Source organism: Bufo gargarizans, chromosome 11 (assembly GCF_014858855.1).
Source record: "Bufo gargarizans isolate SCDJY-AF-19 chromosome 11, ASM1485885v1, whole genome shotgun sequence".
NCBI classification, from domain to species: domain Eukaryota; kingdom Metazoa; phylum Chordata; class Amphibia; order Anura; family Bufonidae; genus Bufo; species Bufo gargarizans.
This window is the reverse complement of record NC_058090.1, coordinates 10,483,189-10,500,570: the sequence shown is the minus strand read 5'-3', so window position 1 is coordinate 10,500,570 and position 17,382 is coordinate 10,483,189. Positions and strand designations below refer to the sequence as shown.

At 44.3% G+C, this 17,382-nt stretch overlaps 1 protein-coding gene across 1 annotated transcript in view; it reads right to left on the bottom strand.

The window, feature by feature from the left end:
* The window catches only part of LOC122921942 (melanoma inhibitory activity protein 2-like), a 45,104-nt gene extending 32,477 nt beyond the window's left edge, over positions 1 to 12,627 (bottom strand). Inside the window, 6 exon segments of the mRNA XM_044272278.1 lie at positions 712 to 1,533; positions 5,764 to 6,396; positions 7,434 to 7,539; positions 8,180 to 8,266; positions 8,786 to 8,919; positions 12,452 to 12,627. Coding sequence (XP_044128213.1) covers positions 712 to 1,533; positions 5,764 to 6,396; positions 7,434 to 7,539; positions 8,180 to 8,266; positions 8,786 to 8,919; positions 12,452 to 12,569 — 1,900 coding nt within the window. The 5' untranslated portion in view covers positions 12,570 to 12,627.
* Positions 12,628 to 17,382: the final 4,755 nt, after the last annotated feature.

Genomic DNA, 17,382 nt, shown 5'->3' with positions numbered 1-17,382 from the left:
ACAGTATATAAGGGTTTCTGTAGGTGGCCATCTATGAGAACTCTGTGGTTTCTGTGGGAAGCAATGTATGGGGGCTCTGTAGGTGGATGTCTCTGTACATGAGGTATATTTTACTGCACTGAGGACAGAGAATTGGTATGATGCACAACTACACACATATGGAAAAATTCCCTATCCACGCTGTCCTGTCCTTCCTCAATAGCACATGCCCCTAAAATACAAAACCTTCAGTATGACTGTCACCATTACAGATCCCACAAGGGGTGCTTGTCCTGCTCTCCTAGACCCCTAAATAGCACATCTTCAGAGATATGGGAAGATACATCCCATACGCCCATATGTTGGCAGATATGAATGTTTATCTTTTCCTCCTTGTAAAACTTCCCCTTTTGTCAGTATCACCTTCACTTGACTTACTGTCCTCCTCTTGACTCCTGAGCTTGGGACTTGTGGGTCTATTGCTGGTGTCTGCAGACCCCAAAATGACACATTGAGAGTCTGTTTCCAGCCTAGTGTCTGGTCCCTCTGTTTCCATCCCACCCATTGTGGTCTTATCAGCTCCGTAGGTAAAGCGGACTGTAAATCTATGGTGTCCATCACATCTTGATCCAATGTGTGCAGTACTTAGGAAGTCATGATCCATACTTGTGGTGCACACAGGTTTGTCTTTCCTTTCTATTGACCCCTTGGTCTCTATTTTAAGTTCTTCACCTGTTTTTTCTTCTGTATCATCTTTTGTCTTTTGGTTGATTCTGGTTGACTCCGTTGATTCTGGTTTGTCTATGAGATGATGGGAAGCCAAATAGATATTGTCTTCAAGATTTGGGTCTTCATCTTGTTCTTGAGTTCTAATTGGGTTGAAGGTTTCTTCTAGTCTCTTGAAGGTCACTTTACTTCTTTCTTCCATTGTCCGTTTATTTTCTTGAGTAATCTTTGACTGATATAAATCTTCAGAATTTATGACTTCAGTCTTATCATGATCATCTGTGATAACAGAACCATGCTTAACCCAATCTACAATCTCCTGTGACAATGTCTCAGAATATTCAGGAATCGTCTTCTCTATATGTTCTCTGGGGTCTTCTGCTTGACTAGTTTGTGTATGATGCTCTGCTTCTTGATATCTCAGTTTCTCACCATAGTCTTCCTCTTGTATTGCCTTGTCCTTTTCTGTTGTCAATGCCTCTTCAAGAGGCTTTAGTAGATTCCCCTCCATAAGCATTTGAACGTCATCCTTGGAATGCTCATCTACACCAGAATTCACTTCATGTCCGAGTCTATTTAGGTCAGTCCCTTGTGACAATGTATCAGAATACTCATTGATGTTCGTAGCTACCTGTTCTTGGTAATCATCAGCTTGAGTAGACACTAAGGTCTTTGTAGAATGATCTTCTTCTTCAAGCCTATGTTCCTCTTCATAGTCACCTCTTTTGTCTTGAAAAGAACTGTCCATCTTGGTCAATGCATCTTCATGAGGACCTTCTGATTGATGTTTGTCTTTAAGAATGTTGAATTCATCCTTAGCTTGGGCATCTACAATAGAACCAAGTCCATTTAGTTCACTCCCCTGTGACAATGTATTGAGATGTTTATTTAAGTCGTTATTCAAATTTCATATTTTCTTTTTCAGATATTCTACTCATTGTTTTGTTATGTGAGGGTGCAGAGGAAGATGGATTCTTGACAGGAACGTCGCCGATGGTGTTGGTCGAGCATGCTTGGCCGAACACCAGTTCGGCTTGAGCATCACGATGCTCAGCACATCGAGGTGTTTGGCCGAATACCGCGTGTGCTCAAGCGCGATGCTCGAGTCTCCTCCCGCACATTTGTTGGCTGCAGGTAAGTACTGACACTCACGTAGCCATGTTGGCTGATGGCATTACAGTGATTGGCTGGCCGGAACGCGTCATCAGGTGTTATAAAGCTCCCGATGACACGTGGTTCGGACAGTCTTAGTCAGGGAGAGCTGTGCTGTAGAAGGGACAGATAGTGTAGGGAATTGAATTTTATTTTTTTGTTAGGCAGGGTTGGTATTAGAACCCAAAAGTCGTTTTAAGGACTATTGTTGTATCTGGCAGCAATATATATTATTAGCGCAACCTGCGCTAAATTGCATGCAATTGTTTGGCCGCTGCAGACAGCGACATTATCTGCGCTATATCTCCTATGTAACGTGTGTGCAGCCTAAAAATATCTGTGACATCCAGTGTACTTTTTCTGTAGACGGTGTCCGCTGCGGACAGTTACATTACCTGTGCTACACCTCCTGTATAACGTGTGTACATCCGAAATATCTGTGACATTCAGTCTAATTTATTTGCGCATACACTTACAAAACCTGCGCTACTGTACGTGTGACATACTTTGAAGCATATATACCATTTAATAAGCGCAAGGCGAGCAGTAAGGGACGGGGAAGTGGCCGTGCTCCTGATAGGGCACGCAGAGGCTAAAACTGTGCCTGCTGCCAGAGCACAAGGAACGCCGGGACAGAAGCTGACGTCTCCTCCCTTGTGCGAAGATAGTACTAATTAGCATACAGCGCGGCAGACGGTAACGGAGGCCACATCGGGCAAACGGAGCAGCGCCCAGATATAATAGTAAGTGCAGGGACATCCCTGGGTGCCGCTCTACATGTCCTGCTAAATAGTTAACAAAGTCCGGGCCCATGAAAGGTCCTCTTTAACTGACTACTACAATTCTCCCATTGTTTTCAGAAAACTTGCATTCTTCAAAACTGCCACAAGAGGGCAGCAGAGCTCAAACGCGCCAGTACGTTTCTACAAAAGGCGGCAAGGACACAGATCATGTCCTCCTCTGGACTGCAGCTGCAGCCCTATTCCAAAGATGGAAAGCTGGCGCTGCTGCTCTACAAAATGTCTGTAGCCCCAGCCTGACCTGTAGCCATTAACTATAGAACGTGTCACCCGATATATGAGGCTTGTGTCCTTGTGATTTCTTCTGTGCATTGAAGCAGTAACTGTTATGTTAATACTAACTAGGGTAATACTTCTCCACCTGTGCCATCTCCTGTCCGGGGGCATGGTCAGCGGCTCAGCGCTCATGTATTGTGACTATACCCTGGTGAGTGTGACAATACATGAACTCTGACCATGCCCCGGACAGGAGATGGCACAGGTGGATATGTATTACCCTAGTTAGTATTAACATAACAGTTACTGCTTCAATGCACAGATATAATCACAAGGACACAAGCCTCATATATCGGCTGATGACATGTCCGTTTTGATTTTGAATGATTTAATTTATTTTTACTAAGTATTACTCTAGTACTCACTCTCACACAGTGCTACTAGCGTTGGCGTAATGGCGCTACAAACTTGCGAAGCAATAGCAGGTCGGCCGGCCGGCAGCGTAATTTCGTCACTCACTGCGTCACACGCCTGCTCCTCCCACTTATGAAGCAGGCGCGTGACGAAGTGAGTGACGATACGCTTACGCTGCAGTCCAGCCAGGCCTGCCTGCTGCGCCTGCGCTACTTTAATAGTGACTCGTCGCGTCATGAGTGAGTAGTACATACAGTAGGACTTGGAGGGGCAGCTGCCCCGCGGACTGCCCTGCAGGAGCCTCTCACGGGGGCGGGGCGGCCCCCTAGTGGCCGCGGGCCCTCGGTCCATGCCCAAGTGCCCAAATGGTCAGTCCGCACCTGGTTGTGCGACGTGAGCATGCGCTGGAACTCAACGTTCCACATGTTGGCCAGGCGTTGTGAGCCGCAGAGGGCAGTAGTGGAATACCAGCTGCAACATGGTCGTCGCCTTTCCAGTCAGCTTCCGCTCTTCACAAGCGATGAGTGGGCATTGATGTCTGACCTCTGTGAGGTTTTATGCAACTTAGAGGAATCGACACAGATAGTGAGCGGCGATAACGCTATCAGCGTCACCATCCCGCTACTGTGTCTACTGAAACGCTCGCTGCTCACAATGAAGGTGGACGCTTTGCATGTGGAAGAGGTGGAAATGGGGGAAGACGGTACACAGGGTGATAGCCAGACCACCCTCCGCTCGTCTTCTCAGAGCGAATTGGATGATGAGGAAGAGGAGGAGGAGACAGTTGGCTCTGCTACAGAGGGTAGTACCCACAGCAGGTTTATTCCATTTGTTCAGTGTGGATGGGCCGAAGAGGATAAGGAGATTTAGAGTCATCCTCCTGATGAGGACAGCGAAGTCTTGTCTGTTGGGACTCTGGCACACATGGCTGACTTTATGTTAGGCTGCCTTTGCAGTGACCCTTGCGCTGTACGCATTTTAGATAACACGGATTACTGGGTGTTCTCTCTTCTCGACCCCCGCTACAAAGAGAACTTCTCATCTCTCATCCCTGTGGTGGAGAGGACGAGCAAAACGGTGCAATACCAGAAGGTCCTTGTGGAAAAATTGCTCCAAATATTTCCAGCTGACAACGCTGGCGGCATAGTCCGTAGTTCCTTGGCCAACAGAGGAGGGGAGACGAGGGGAAAACACAGCAGTTCCGACAGAGGCAGGGCAACACTCTCCAAAGCCTGGGCCAGTTTCATGACACCCCGCCAGCACCCTCATAATAACTGATAAGCGCATCCGCCTGTCAACTGAAAATACTGACCAGTTGACTCTTATAAAATTGACCAAGGCCTGGATTGCCCCTGACTTCTCGACTCCACCAGAGGAAAGCGGCTGAACATAAAGGCACTTTACATGTGGCTTTTATGGTGCATTGAATACACTGTATTCCCATGCACCCCTTCCACCACAAACAAGGGTATATGGTTCAATTTTCCTTTTCTCCTCCTCCATCATATCAACATATTAGGCTGTACCCCAATTTTTTTTTGAAAGGTCTAATTTATTGCACTCACAAATAAAACACTTGAGTATAGAACTACATGCTATACTCAAGTGTTTTATTTGTTAGTACAATAAATTATACCTTTTAAAAAAATATTCGGGTTGTGCACTATGATCTGTTCCTTTTAAAGGAAATTGCATTGCTGGTTGATATCGAGATCGTGCACCGGGGATGCATCTGTGAAGTTGAATTATCTCCGGGAAGACCTTCTGTTTGTGAAATATTCTTCATTCAAGTATAGCACGGACCCATATGTATGTACTTTCTGGTGATTTTATTGGAGAAGGGACTTACTCCGACGTGATTGGGACTGCTGCTTATTTCATATTCCCGGGATCACACAGACATTTTATTTTTGTCTCTCCTATTCCCGACAGGGCAGCTGTTACTGCTATGGCCAGGGAATGTCAATGCTTCCACAAGCCCTAGTGATAGTACTCCTCCCTTTCTTGGCCGTCTCTACCAGTTCTTTTTAAATTTGACTCTGAACCTATATCACTGTTGAAATCTGTCTGTCCTGCACACAGAACTCAGACTCAGGCAGAGGTCCAACCAACATTTTGGCATTAACCCTGTATATCAGTCTCTAGTTCCTCCTGGAAAACACCAACGCTTATGCATCAAAATGTTCCATGTTGTCACCGAAAGGTTCCCGGAGAACGTTCTCTGCTGATGATAAAAACCTCCTGCAGAATGGTTGATAAGTGCTCATAATCAGGGCTATGTACAGTAGGTCCTGCACTAAATACACCCAGGTCACCCCTTTACCCCAGGACAAATGCCACCACATAACATAGTCATAGAGTAACATAATGAAATGTAAGAACAAATGCAACACATAATTCACACAGAGGAGAACATTCGGATACACACAATACATACACAAGCCCGCTCAGTATGCCTCAGACTCATCAGACCCACCTTTCTTTTGTGCATTGGGTGGAGTTGTGTCTTCTTCTTCAATGTTGTCCTTTGTCTTGTCCGTTTGGTCAGGTCTTGAGATCTCTGACTGATCTGGCATCAGATTACTCTCCACTGCTTCTTCTTGACTCTCCGATATCATCTCATTGTCTGCTTCATCCACATTCAAGTTTAGTTCTTCTTTCTTCTCACTTTTAGCCCCAAAACCGAAAACTTCCCTAATTCTGAAATTAAACCACTTTGGCTTTGAGTCTTCCCTCTCCATATTTGTATTACTTTGCTCTTGCTCGGTCTGTTGGGTTGAGGTGGAAGCATTTTCTCCATAATCCTCATTATCCTTGCTTTGTGTTTCATCTCTTTGTCCTCCAAATGGCAGGAACGTTTGGATTCGGCCACCAAGCCAGCCGGACTTTTCTGGAGGAGCTTCCTCTGGTGGTTCCTGAGGTTCAGTTTCCAAGTTTGTTTCTAAGTCTATGTTTTTGGCATCAGTTTCTGCATCTTTATTTTCATTCGATTTTCCCATGCCAAACCACCCTGCAATGCCAGAAGGAACCCATGACTCTTTCTGTGGAGCTTCTGGCTCTGGTGCCACCTGGGTGATGGCATCTGGTTGCCCTTCAGGAGGATGTCCACCTATAGAATGAAGCAATGTAGCTGAGTTTCTGATATTATACATTGTATTTATTTAGGATCTGACCATGACAAACCCACTTTAGTGTATTAGGAAATTGCTTAAACAGCTCCACACTTTTCCAAGGGTCGTGCCTGATATTGCAGCTCAGCTCCACCGACGTGAACGGGGCAGAGCTGCAATACCATCCATCACCTGTGGACAAGTGTGGGGCCTTTTTTTTGGAAGACAAGATCCATGTTTTTTTTTTTTAAATCCTGGACAAAATTTAATATTAAGATATCTATGGATTCCCAGAAATAGTGCCACTCTTGTCCATAGGCTTTGTCTGGTATTACAGTTTATCCCTTTTGAAGTGAATGGGGTGAAGTCGCAATGCCTGTCATGGCCCATAGGCTAGAGTGGCGCTGTCTTAGAAAAATAATCTTTTGTCCTAAATGTAGACAACCGCTTTAAACCTTCCTGACATCGAGCATACATGTAAACTGGCTACCAGGTCTTTAAAGATGTCACCCGCTCAGCAGCTTAGTGGGCACCATAGCCACCAGGTCCCTGCTAGTGGCAGTGTCCATGATCGGCAATAATTCAGATCATGGACTTTTAACCCCTAAGATGGCGTAGTCGATTGTTAACGCGGCTCCTGAACAGTCGGCGGCGCTCCTAGGGTCCGAACAGCTAGATTGCGGGAGCCATTCAGTTCTTATGGCACGCTCAAGCCTTCTAAAGGCTCTGAGCTCTGTCAAAGCAAACTTCCTATCAAGCCCTGCCTGTGGCAGGTAAATAACATGGTGATTCTCCCATACACTGCAATAGGTAAATCATTGCAGTCTATGGGATAAGCAATCAAACAATTACATGTTCAACCCCCCTAGGGGGGCAAAAACTCAATGTGAAAAAAAAGTTTCAAAAAAAAAAAACAGAAAATGAAAAAGTTATGGCTGCTGGAAAGGAAGGAAGCAAATGGTGGAAAATCTCTGCATCAGGAAGGGGTTAACACGTCTTTACATTAGGACTGACCCCTCACCTCCCGTCCTCTTACCTCCCTGGACACTGTGGTCTTCAGGGTCTTCTCTGATGTCACCTAGGACACTATCCTCATTCTCAAAAGAATATTCTCCGCCGTGCAGACACACAAAATCTATTTCCTGGGAGAGAAAATAAGAAGTGTTTCATTCATAGTATTTTTCACCCTCAGTTATAAAGACTAGCAGTGCCGTGCCTAAATAATGCCGCCATATACAGTGCCTACAGTATAGAACCATACACTGAACACACAGCAGCACCAAACCAGTCCTATTAGGGTGGAAGTTTTACAGCGAGCTGTCTCTTGAGGGCTGGGTGATATAAGCCCATGCATTATGCTGCAGTGTAAAGCATGGAGGATCAGCAATTGTCTGACCCTCTGAAGACAATGGAGGTGCATTTCAGACTCCAATAGACAATGCAGTCAAACTGCAGTCACTGATCATAACTGTCCTCAAATGGAGCAGAGCTGCAGTGTAAAGCACAAGGGAGGGACAACAATGCTACTAAACTGGAGTCAGTAATCATATCTGCGCAGAGCTGCAGTGAAAAGCACAGGGGAGAGACAGAGCAGGGATGGAATTCAGACTACCTCAGACATCAACAGACAATGCTCAGGCAGACCTACTGATCATACATGTTACTTAATGGAGCAGAGCTGCAGTGTAAAACAGTGTAAAGATAATATGTAGCAGCCTGAACCAGGAGTGTGTGCAACTAAGCTGGAGTCACTGATCATAGCTGACATATATACTTTGTTACCTGTGCGGGGACCTCCATCTCCTCACTTAGATAAACCTCCTCAATGGTGACTGCATCCTTGGGAAAGAAGCCGTACGCTTTTCCTTTCTGAAAAATATGGAACGTGATACAATATAACCACAAGCCACCTGTGGCCCGCCAGCATGCTGGAACTTGTAGTTCCAGCTGGAGAGCCACAGGAAATGAGAGGATACCCAGCGATGATTGTTCCTATTAAAGGACAGCAAGCAGAGGTCTTGAAGATTACGTAAAAAGTTCATTGGGCAATTAATTTGCCCCAAATGTAACTTTTCTACCCATGACAACACCTCCTGCACTGGAACGGCTCAGTGTTATCATAGGAACCCTGGGTATCGTCATAACCAGTCCCGATGCTTCTCGACATAACACCAGCTATATTCTGATTGGTGGCTATGATGCCAATTCTTTCTATGATAATGGTGTACTGCCAGAGCACAGGGGCAGGAAGTGTTATCATAGGGACATAAGCAGAGAAGCCCAAAGGACCTTTCTCATACACCTTCTAATCATGGCCATAAGGATAATGTACTGGCCAGAAATCAGCCAGCCGTGCCCGGGTGGGGGGGTCCACGCTGGGTAACTTACACTTCCTTGCCACAAGTCTTCTCTCCTTCCAGTCAGTTTATAATAGACATTAATTTCATCTCCTGTCTTAAAGGTTAAGAATCTGCAGTCGGGGCCGGAGTAATCTTCTTTCGCCGAAACCCGCAGCATAAGACCTTAAAGAGAAAGGATAATCATGTGATACACTGTAACAGAAGCGCCCTGACGGATTGTCTCAGAGCCCCCACTTATCTCAGAGCCCCGACTTATCTCAGAGCCCCAATTTATTATCTCTGAGCCCTGAAGTATTGTCTCAGAATAAACTCATCATTTCAGAGCCCCAACATATTATGTCAGAGCCCCAACTTACTACCTCAGAGTCCCTACTTTTTATGTCAAAGCCCCAACTTATTATCTCAGATCCTTGACTTATTATCTTAGAACCCTGACGTATCGTCTCAGAATCAACTCATCATTTCAGTGCCCCGACTTATTATCTCAAAGCCCGACTTATTATCCCTGAGCCTTGACTTATTATCCCAGAGCACCAACTTATTATCTCAGAACCCCGACTTATCCCGGAGCCCGGACTTATTATCTCAGAGCCCTGACTTATTATCCCAGAGCCCAGACTTCTTATTCCAGAGCCCCGACTTATTATCTCAGAGCCCTGACTTATTATCTCAGAGCCCCGACTTATTATCCCAGAGCCCAGACTTCTTATTCCAGAGCCCCGACTTATTATCTCAGAGCCCTGACTTATTATCTCAGAGCCCCGACTTATTATCCCAGAGCCCCGACTTATTATCCCAGAGCCCCGACTTCTTATTCCAGAGCCCCGACTTCTTATTCCAGAGCCCCGACTTCTTTTCCCAGAGCCTCGACTTTTTATCCCAGAGTTTCAACTCATCATTTCAGAGCCTTGACTTATCTCAAAGCCCCAACTTATTATCCGAGAGCACCAACTTATTATCCCAGAGCCCCGACTTATTATCTCAGAGACCCGACTTATTATCTCAGAGCCATGAAGTATTGTCTCAGAATAAACTCAGCATTTCAGAGCCCCAACTTACTATCTCAGTCCCTACTTTTTTTTGTCAAAGCCCCAACTTATTATCTCAGATCCTTGACTTATTATCTTAGAACCCTGACGTATCATCTCAGAATCAACTCATCATTTCAGAGCCCCGACTTATTATCTCAGAGCCCTGACTTATTATGTCAAAGCCTGACTTATTATCCCAGACCACCAACTAATTATCTCAGAACCCCGACTTATTATTCCAGAGCTCTGACTTATTATCCCAGAGCACCAACTTATTATCCCAGAACCCTGACTTATCTCAGAGCCCTGACTTATTATCCCAGAGCCCTGACTTATTATCTCAGAGTCCCAACTCTTTCATTTCAGTGCCCTGACTTATTATCTCAAAGCCCCGACTTATTATCCCAAAGCCCCGACTTATTATCTCAGATCCCTACCTTATTATCCCAGAGCCCTGACTTAGGCTAGGTCTTCACGACAACATTTGTCGCGCGACAGATAGGGCGCAACATTTGTCGTGCAACATTTTGTTGCACCAATGTCGCGTGTCAATTTTTAGAATGGCAGTCTATGGTGTCGCACTGCAACATGCGACATGCTGCGACTGTGCCGCAACAGTCGCAGAAAAATCCATCTCGAATGGATTTTCTGCGACTGTTGCGTCGCAGTCGCAACATGTTGCATGTTGCAGTGCGACACCATAGACTGCCATTATAAAAATTGTCGCGCGACATTGGTGCAACAAAATGTGGCGTGACAAATGTCGTCGTGTAGACCTAGCCTTATTATCCCAGAGCCCTGACTTATTATTCCAGAGCCCCAACTTTTTATCCCAGAGTCTCAACTCATCATTTCAGTGCCCTGACTTATTATCCCAGTGCCCCAACTTATTATCCCTGAGCTCTGACTTATTATCCCAGTGCCCCAACTTATTATCCCTGAGCTCTGACTTATTATCCCAGTGCCCCAACTTATTATCCCTGAGCTCTGACTTATTATCCCAGTGCCCCAACTTATTATCCCTGAGCTCTGACTTATTATCCCAGTGCCCCAACTTATTATCCCTGAGCTCTGACTTATTATCCCCGTGCCCCAACTTATTATCCCTGAGCTCTGACTTATTATCCCAGTGCCCCAACTTATTATCCCTGAGCTCTGACTTATTATCCCAGTGCCCCAACTTATTATCCCTGAGCTCTGACTTATTATCCCAGTGCCCCAACTTATTATCCCTGAGCTCTGACTTATTATCCCAGTGCCCCAACTTATTATCCCTGAGCTCTGACTTATTATCCCAGTGCCCCAACTTATTATCCCTGAGCTCTGACTTATTATCCCAGTGCCCCAACTTATTATCCCTGAGCTCTGACTTATTATCCCAGTGCCCCAACTTATTATCCCTGAGCTCTGACTTATTATCCCAGTGCCCCAATTTATTATCCCTGAGCTCTGACTTATTATCCCCGTGCCCCAATTTATTATCCCTGAGCCCTGACTTATTATTTCAGAGCCGCGACTTATTATTGAAATAATAAGCCAAGTATTTGATCCAAATAGTAATGCTAAACTACAAGCAACTTAGACCATCAATGAGGAACAGAAGGTCATCTCCCAGCCTGAGATGAGGAGCCTTAAAGGGGTATTCTGAGATTCTGATATTGATGACCTATATCAGGATAAGTCATCAGTATCTGATCAGTGGTGGTCTGACTGTCGGCACCCCTGCAGATCAACTGTTTGAAGAGGTTGTCACTGACCAGGCCAGTGACATCACGTTCATTGGTCACATGGCCTAGGCTCAGCCCTATTGAAGCGAATAGGGGGGGGAGCTGCAGTACCAAGCAGAGCCACTATACAACAGATGGCGCTGTGCTTGGAAAGTTGCAAGGAGGCTGCGGCACGCACAGGAGCACCATGACCTTCTCAAACAGCTGATCAGCCGGGCATCGGACCCCCTGCCGATCTGATATTGATGACCTAGCGTGAGGATAGGTCATTAATATTAAAGACCCCAAAAGAATATTGGAGACCAAAGAGAATGATGTTGCAGTAGTCCAGGTGGGAGATGATTAGGATGGGTAAAAGCCTTTGGTTCACATGCGTTCGTGGAAAGAGCTGATTTGAGGTTTTTTTTGGGGTTGTAAGGACTGAAAACAATTGTAACAACCTCCCAGCTGTAACAAGTATAAATTCTCTGCTTCCATCCTTCATCCAAACCACTGTACAGGACGTATAGAAGGTGGCTGTATAAAGTGGACATCCCCTTTAAGCTGCAGCTAATTAATCCAGGCTTCAGTTTACTCTTCCCCTGCTTTCATTATCTGTAGCCATAAACAGACTGGACGACCTTTGCCCCCCTCAGTTTCGTAACGCGCTGCCTGCTTTCAATCCCAACCACAAACTGCATATAGGGCGCACTTATATATGCAACATAAAATGTAATATAAGATACAAGAAACAGTAAAGCACCTGTAGAGCGTCTTTGGGGATGTGTGACCCATGCACACCTCTCAGGGGGTCAAAATGTTCCCAAAATTCATGAATGTATGTCAGTTATAGGTGGAGGTCATGACGATGGATACATACCAGAACTTTCATCCTATCTCATCCTTGCTCCTTTATCTATGGGCAACTTAACATTGCTTGTTAGGGGGTGCACTTACTTTGGCAATGGGGGTCTCCGCATTTCTTACGGTCAGAGAGAATCTTCTGGCTGTAGATCTGTGTAGTAAATAGTAGTACCAGGGTAACCAGCGCCCTGAAGACCCTGAGATATTCCATAACTGATCCTCATGGAGGAATCTGCTGCAGGAATGACGGCCGCCTCACGCCAGGTCGGTCCCTGAGGCCTAAACTGCTGCAGTGGGTTAATGGTTAACTAAACCTCTGTGAATCTTGTCCCTGGAGGCCACAACCCCAATCATCCTCACTCCCTCCTATCCATCTCCATAGTCCCAATGCTTATGAACATGGAATTTATTCTGAAAGCTCATGTCTCCCAAATCTGCTTAGTTATAATGTGATATGTAGATAAACCCTCTACAAATTTATTTACTATGTAACCGGGAAGATTTTTCATTCAGGTTTCTCGAAATGTACTATAAAGATAAGAAAACATCAAGGAATATTTCAGAATGTGCCATATTTCCTCCAGTATTATACTCCAGAGCTGCACTCACTATTCTGCTGGTGCAGTCACTGTGTACATACATTACTTATCCTGTACTGATCCTGAGTTACATCCTGTATTATACTCCAGAGCTGCACTCACTATTCTGCTGGTGCAGTCACTGTGTACATACATTACTTATCCTGTACTGATCCTGAGTTACATCCTGTATTATACTCCAGAGCTGCACTCACTATTCTGCTGGTGCAGTCACTGTGTACATACATTACTTATCCTGTACTGATCCTGAGTTACATCCTGTGTTATACTCCAGAGCTGCACTCACTATTCTGCTGGTGCAGTCACTGTGTACATTACATTACTTATCCTGTACTGATCCTGAGTTACATCCTGTATTATACTCCAGAGCTGCACTCACTATTCTGCTGGTGCAGTCACTGTGTACATTACATTACTTATCCTGTACTGATCCTGAGTTACATCCTGTATTATACTCCAGAGCTGCACTCACTATTCTGCTGGTGGAGTCATTGTGTACATACATTACTTATCCTGTACTGATCCTCAGTTACATCCTGTATTATACTCCAGAGCTGCACTCACTATTCTGCTGGTGGTCACTGTGCAAATACATTACTTATCCTGTACTGATCCTGAGTTACATCCTGTATTATACTCCAGAGCTGCACTCACTATTCTGCTGGTGCAGTCACTGTGTACATACATTACATTACTTATCCTGTACTGATCCTGAGTTACATCTTGTATTATACTCCAGAGCTGCACTCACTATTTTGCTGGTGCAGTCACTGTGTACATACATTACATTACTTATCCTGTACTGATCCTGAGTTACATCCTGTATTATACCCCAGAGCTGCACTCACTATTCTGCTGGTGCAGTCACTGTGTATATACATTACTTATCCTGCACTGATCCTGGGTTACATCTTGTATTATACTCCAGAGCTGCACTCACTATTCTACTGGTGGAGTCATTGGGGCCATCTAAGACCATCTTTTTATGCAGGTCTTTTGTTCGTCTAAAACAGTCCAAATTGCTTAATAAATAGATTTGCTATTCATAATTTGTGTACTCACACAGTGCAGCATCCTTAGCTGATAGGCCATACTCAACATGACCACTAGGTGAAGCCAAATTACAAAATAACTCTCAGATCCCTGCAGGTTCTGCTGCCTGTAAGCAAATGTTGCACAATGTATTTAATAAGCAACAAAACAAAAACAATTTAGAAATATTTTAGATTTTTATGAAAACATAGTGTTCCTTAGAGTAAGGGGGCATTCACACAACTTCATCCAATTGACTCCATTTGTGCTTATTTTATTAGAAAAAAATAAAATATAAATTGGACATTGTAAATTTAACCACGTTCTTGTTGGTGATGTCATAGTAGAATAGATGGCATGTGGCCCCGGGGCCCTGGATGTGTTTTGCATTAGGGCTCATGCACACGACTGTAGGGCTTTTTCAGTGTTTTGCGGGCCGTCTTTAATGGATCAGTTTTTCTGTTTTTTGTTTCAGTAGTGTTTCCGGTACCGTTCCGTTTTTCTGTTCCGTTTTTCCGTATGGCATATACAGTCTACAGTACTTACCTAGAAAAAATTGGGCTAGGCATAAAATTTCCAGTAGATGGTTCCGCAAAAACGGAACGGATAAGGAAGACATACGGAGTGCATTCCGTATGTGTTTAGTTTTTTTGCGGACCCATTGACTTGAATAGAGCCACGGAACGTGTTTTACGGGCAATAACAGGACATGTTCTATCTTTGAACGAAACGGAAAAACGGAAATACAGAAATGGAATGCACACAGAGACACTTCCGTTTTTTTTTTGCTGACCCACTGAAATGAATGGTTCAGTATAAGTAAGGGTACTTTCACTCTTGCGGCAGAGGATTCCGGCAGGCAGTTCGGACGCAATCCGGACGCAAACGGATGGCATTCGTCAGAATAACCCAGATGCGGATCCGTCTGATAAATGCATTGAAATACCAGATCCGTCTCTCCAGTGTCATCCGGAAAAACGGATCAGGTATTCATTTTTTAGCATTTTTAAAGGTGTGGAAAGCCGGATCCGTTTTGCCGGAACACTTAACGCCATATCCGGCACTAATACACTTCAATGTAAATTAATGCCGCATCCGGCATTCCGGCAAGTGTTCAGTATTTTTGGCTGGAGATAAAACTGCAGCATGTTGCGGTTGTTTTTCCGGTCAAAAAACGTAACAGGAACTGAACTGATGCATCCGGAACGGATTGCTCTCCATTCAGAATGCATTAGGATAAAACTGATCCGTTTTTTTTCCCGGTATTGAGCCCCTGTGATGGAACTCAATACCGGAAAAGAAAAACGCTAGTGTGAAAGTACCCTAACGCATACTGAACTAAAAAAACGGCCAGTATATTGAACGCAAAAAACGTTCGCGTGCATGAGCCCTTACAGTCCAGGAACTTCCAATTCAATTTTATGTTTCAGGGCTACATGAGAGCTTTGGCTGCGTGACATGAATATTATAAGACTGCATTGCTACATCGCAATTAATGACGAGCGTTGGTTGTGTTGCTACACGACATTCACAAAAAATCCAGACTTGCCGGATTTTTGCTTGCAAGTCATTTACATCTTTGCCAGCCCAAACAGGTGTGGCATGTCTGCGAATTCATATATATATTTTTTTTTACTAAGGCCTTATTCACACTTCTCTGTCCGTGATTAAATCTGCGATAAGACGGTCAGTGATTAGTCCGTAAAGATTTTAGTGAAGAATCTGCGTTTGGTTTGTGCGTCCGTTTTTTGGTCTCTGCACGGACACTGCACATCTGAAAATTTATTTTCAGAGCATTTCCTAAAAATGGTCTGCGAAACACGGATGGTGTCTGTGTTGGGATTTTGTTTTTCACTGACCCATAGACTAGAATGGGCAAAAATAGGGGAAAACAACGGACGGTGATAAAAAACGGATGTGTGAATAGACACGCTGAAATGAATGGGTACGCGTGCTGTCCGTGGAGAGCATTGACAGCACACGTTCGTGAATCATGGGCATGTGAATGAGGCCCAAGGCTGGGGTTACACTGCAATCTTGCTACTGCTTTGGGGCCCAAACTCATAAGGGGCCCTCCCGGGAGAAGGACTAAAAGATTTTATTGTAAGGGCCCCCCCCCAACAGTATTATACAATGACATTATATACAGTGACACTGTAGGAAACGGATGGAGCTGCTGCCGGGCCTCATCTGAAAGTGCGATCTTGACTAGCCATGGGAGTGGGGTTTGCGAAGAATTTGCTGTGGGGGAGGGGCGTTCACAAATTTGCTGTGGGGCCCATTCATTTCTAGTTGCGCCACTGGCTGTTGTGAAGAGTTGGCTGTGGACTAAAGATTACTGGACCGATGGACTCAAACGTTTTCTAGCACAAAGCGCCGTTGATGTGGAGTTTTATTGTTGTAGTTCATGAGTCTTCTGATATTCCTTTTCAAAAATTTTAGGGTGCATATAAAAACTTTGAGGTAGTGCACCAACAAGAGGGGTTCCTGTCTGGGCTGCCTCACCCTGTGGCTTCCCTGGGAAATTTGGAAGGGGCGCAGTGGGAGACACAGTCCGCACATCCACATGCCATGCTCATCTAGACCCTGGAGCCATGAGGAGAGACGTGCTGGCCGGACCTTATGTCCACATGAAGCCAGACAGGAGATTGGTAATTAACCCATTCAAGCGACAGCCAGTTTGGATCAAATGCCAGAGCCCCATTTTTCAAATTTGACATGTGTCAGTTTATGTGGTAATAACTTTGGAACGATTTTACTTATCCCAGCCATTCTGAGAATGTTTTCTCGTGACACATCATACTTCATGGTATTGGTGAATTTGAGTTGATACATTTCACCTTGCGGGATTAGGAACATGATACTTTTATAGATCAGGTCGTTACGGACGCTGCAATACCAATTATGTGTAATTTTTTTTATTTATTTCATTTTTTAATGACAAACGAACGGATAAGAGAAAAGCCAATTTTTATTTAGTTTTTATTTTAATTTATGTTTTATCTTTCCCTTTTTTTTTTACAATTTGAGTTGATACATTTCACCTTGCGGGATTAGAAACATGATACTTTTATAGATCAGGTCGTTACGGACGCTGCAATACCAATTATGTGTCGATTTTTTAGTTATTTCATTTTTTAATGACATAAATGAACGTATATGAGAAAAGCCAATTTTTATTTAATTTTAATGAATGTTTTATCTTTACCTTTTTTTTTTTACAATTTGAGTTGATACATTTCACCTTGCGGGATTAGGAACATGATACTTTTATAGATCAGGTCGCTACGGACGCTGCAATACCAATTATGTGTAGATTTTTTATTTATTTCCTTTTTTTATTACATTAATGAATGGGTATGAGAAAAGCCAATTTTTATTTAATTTTTATTT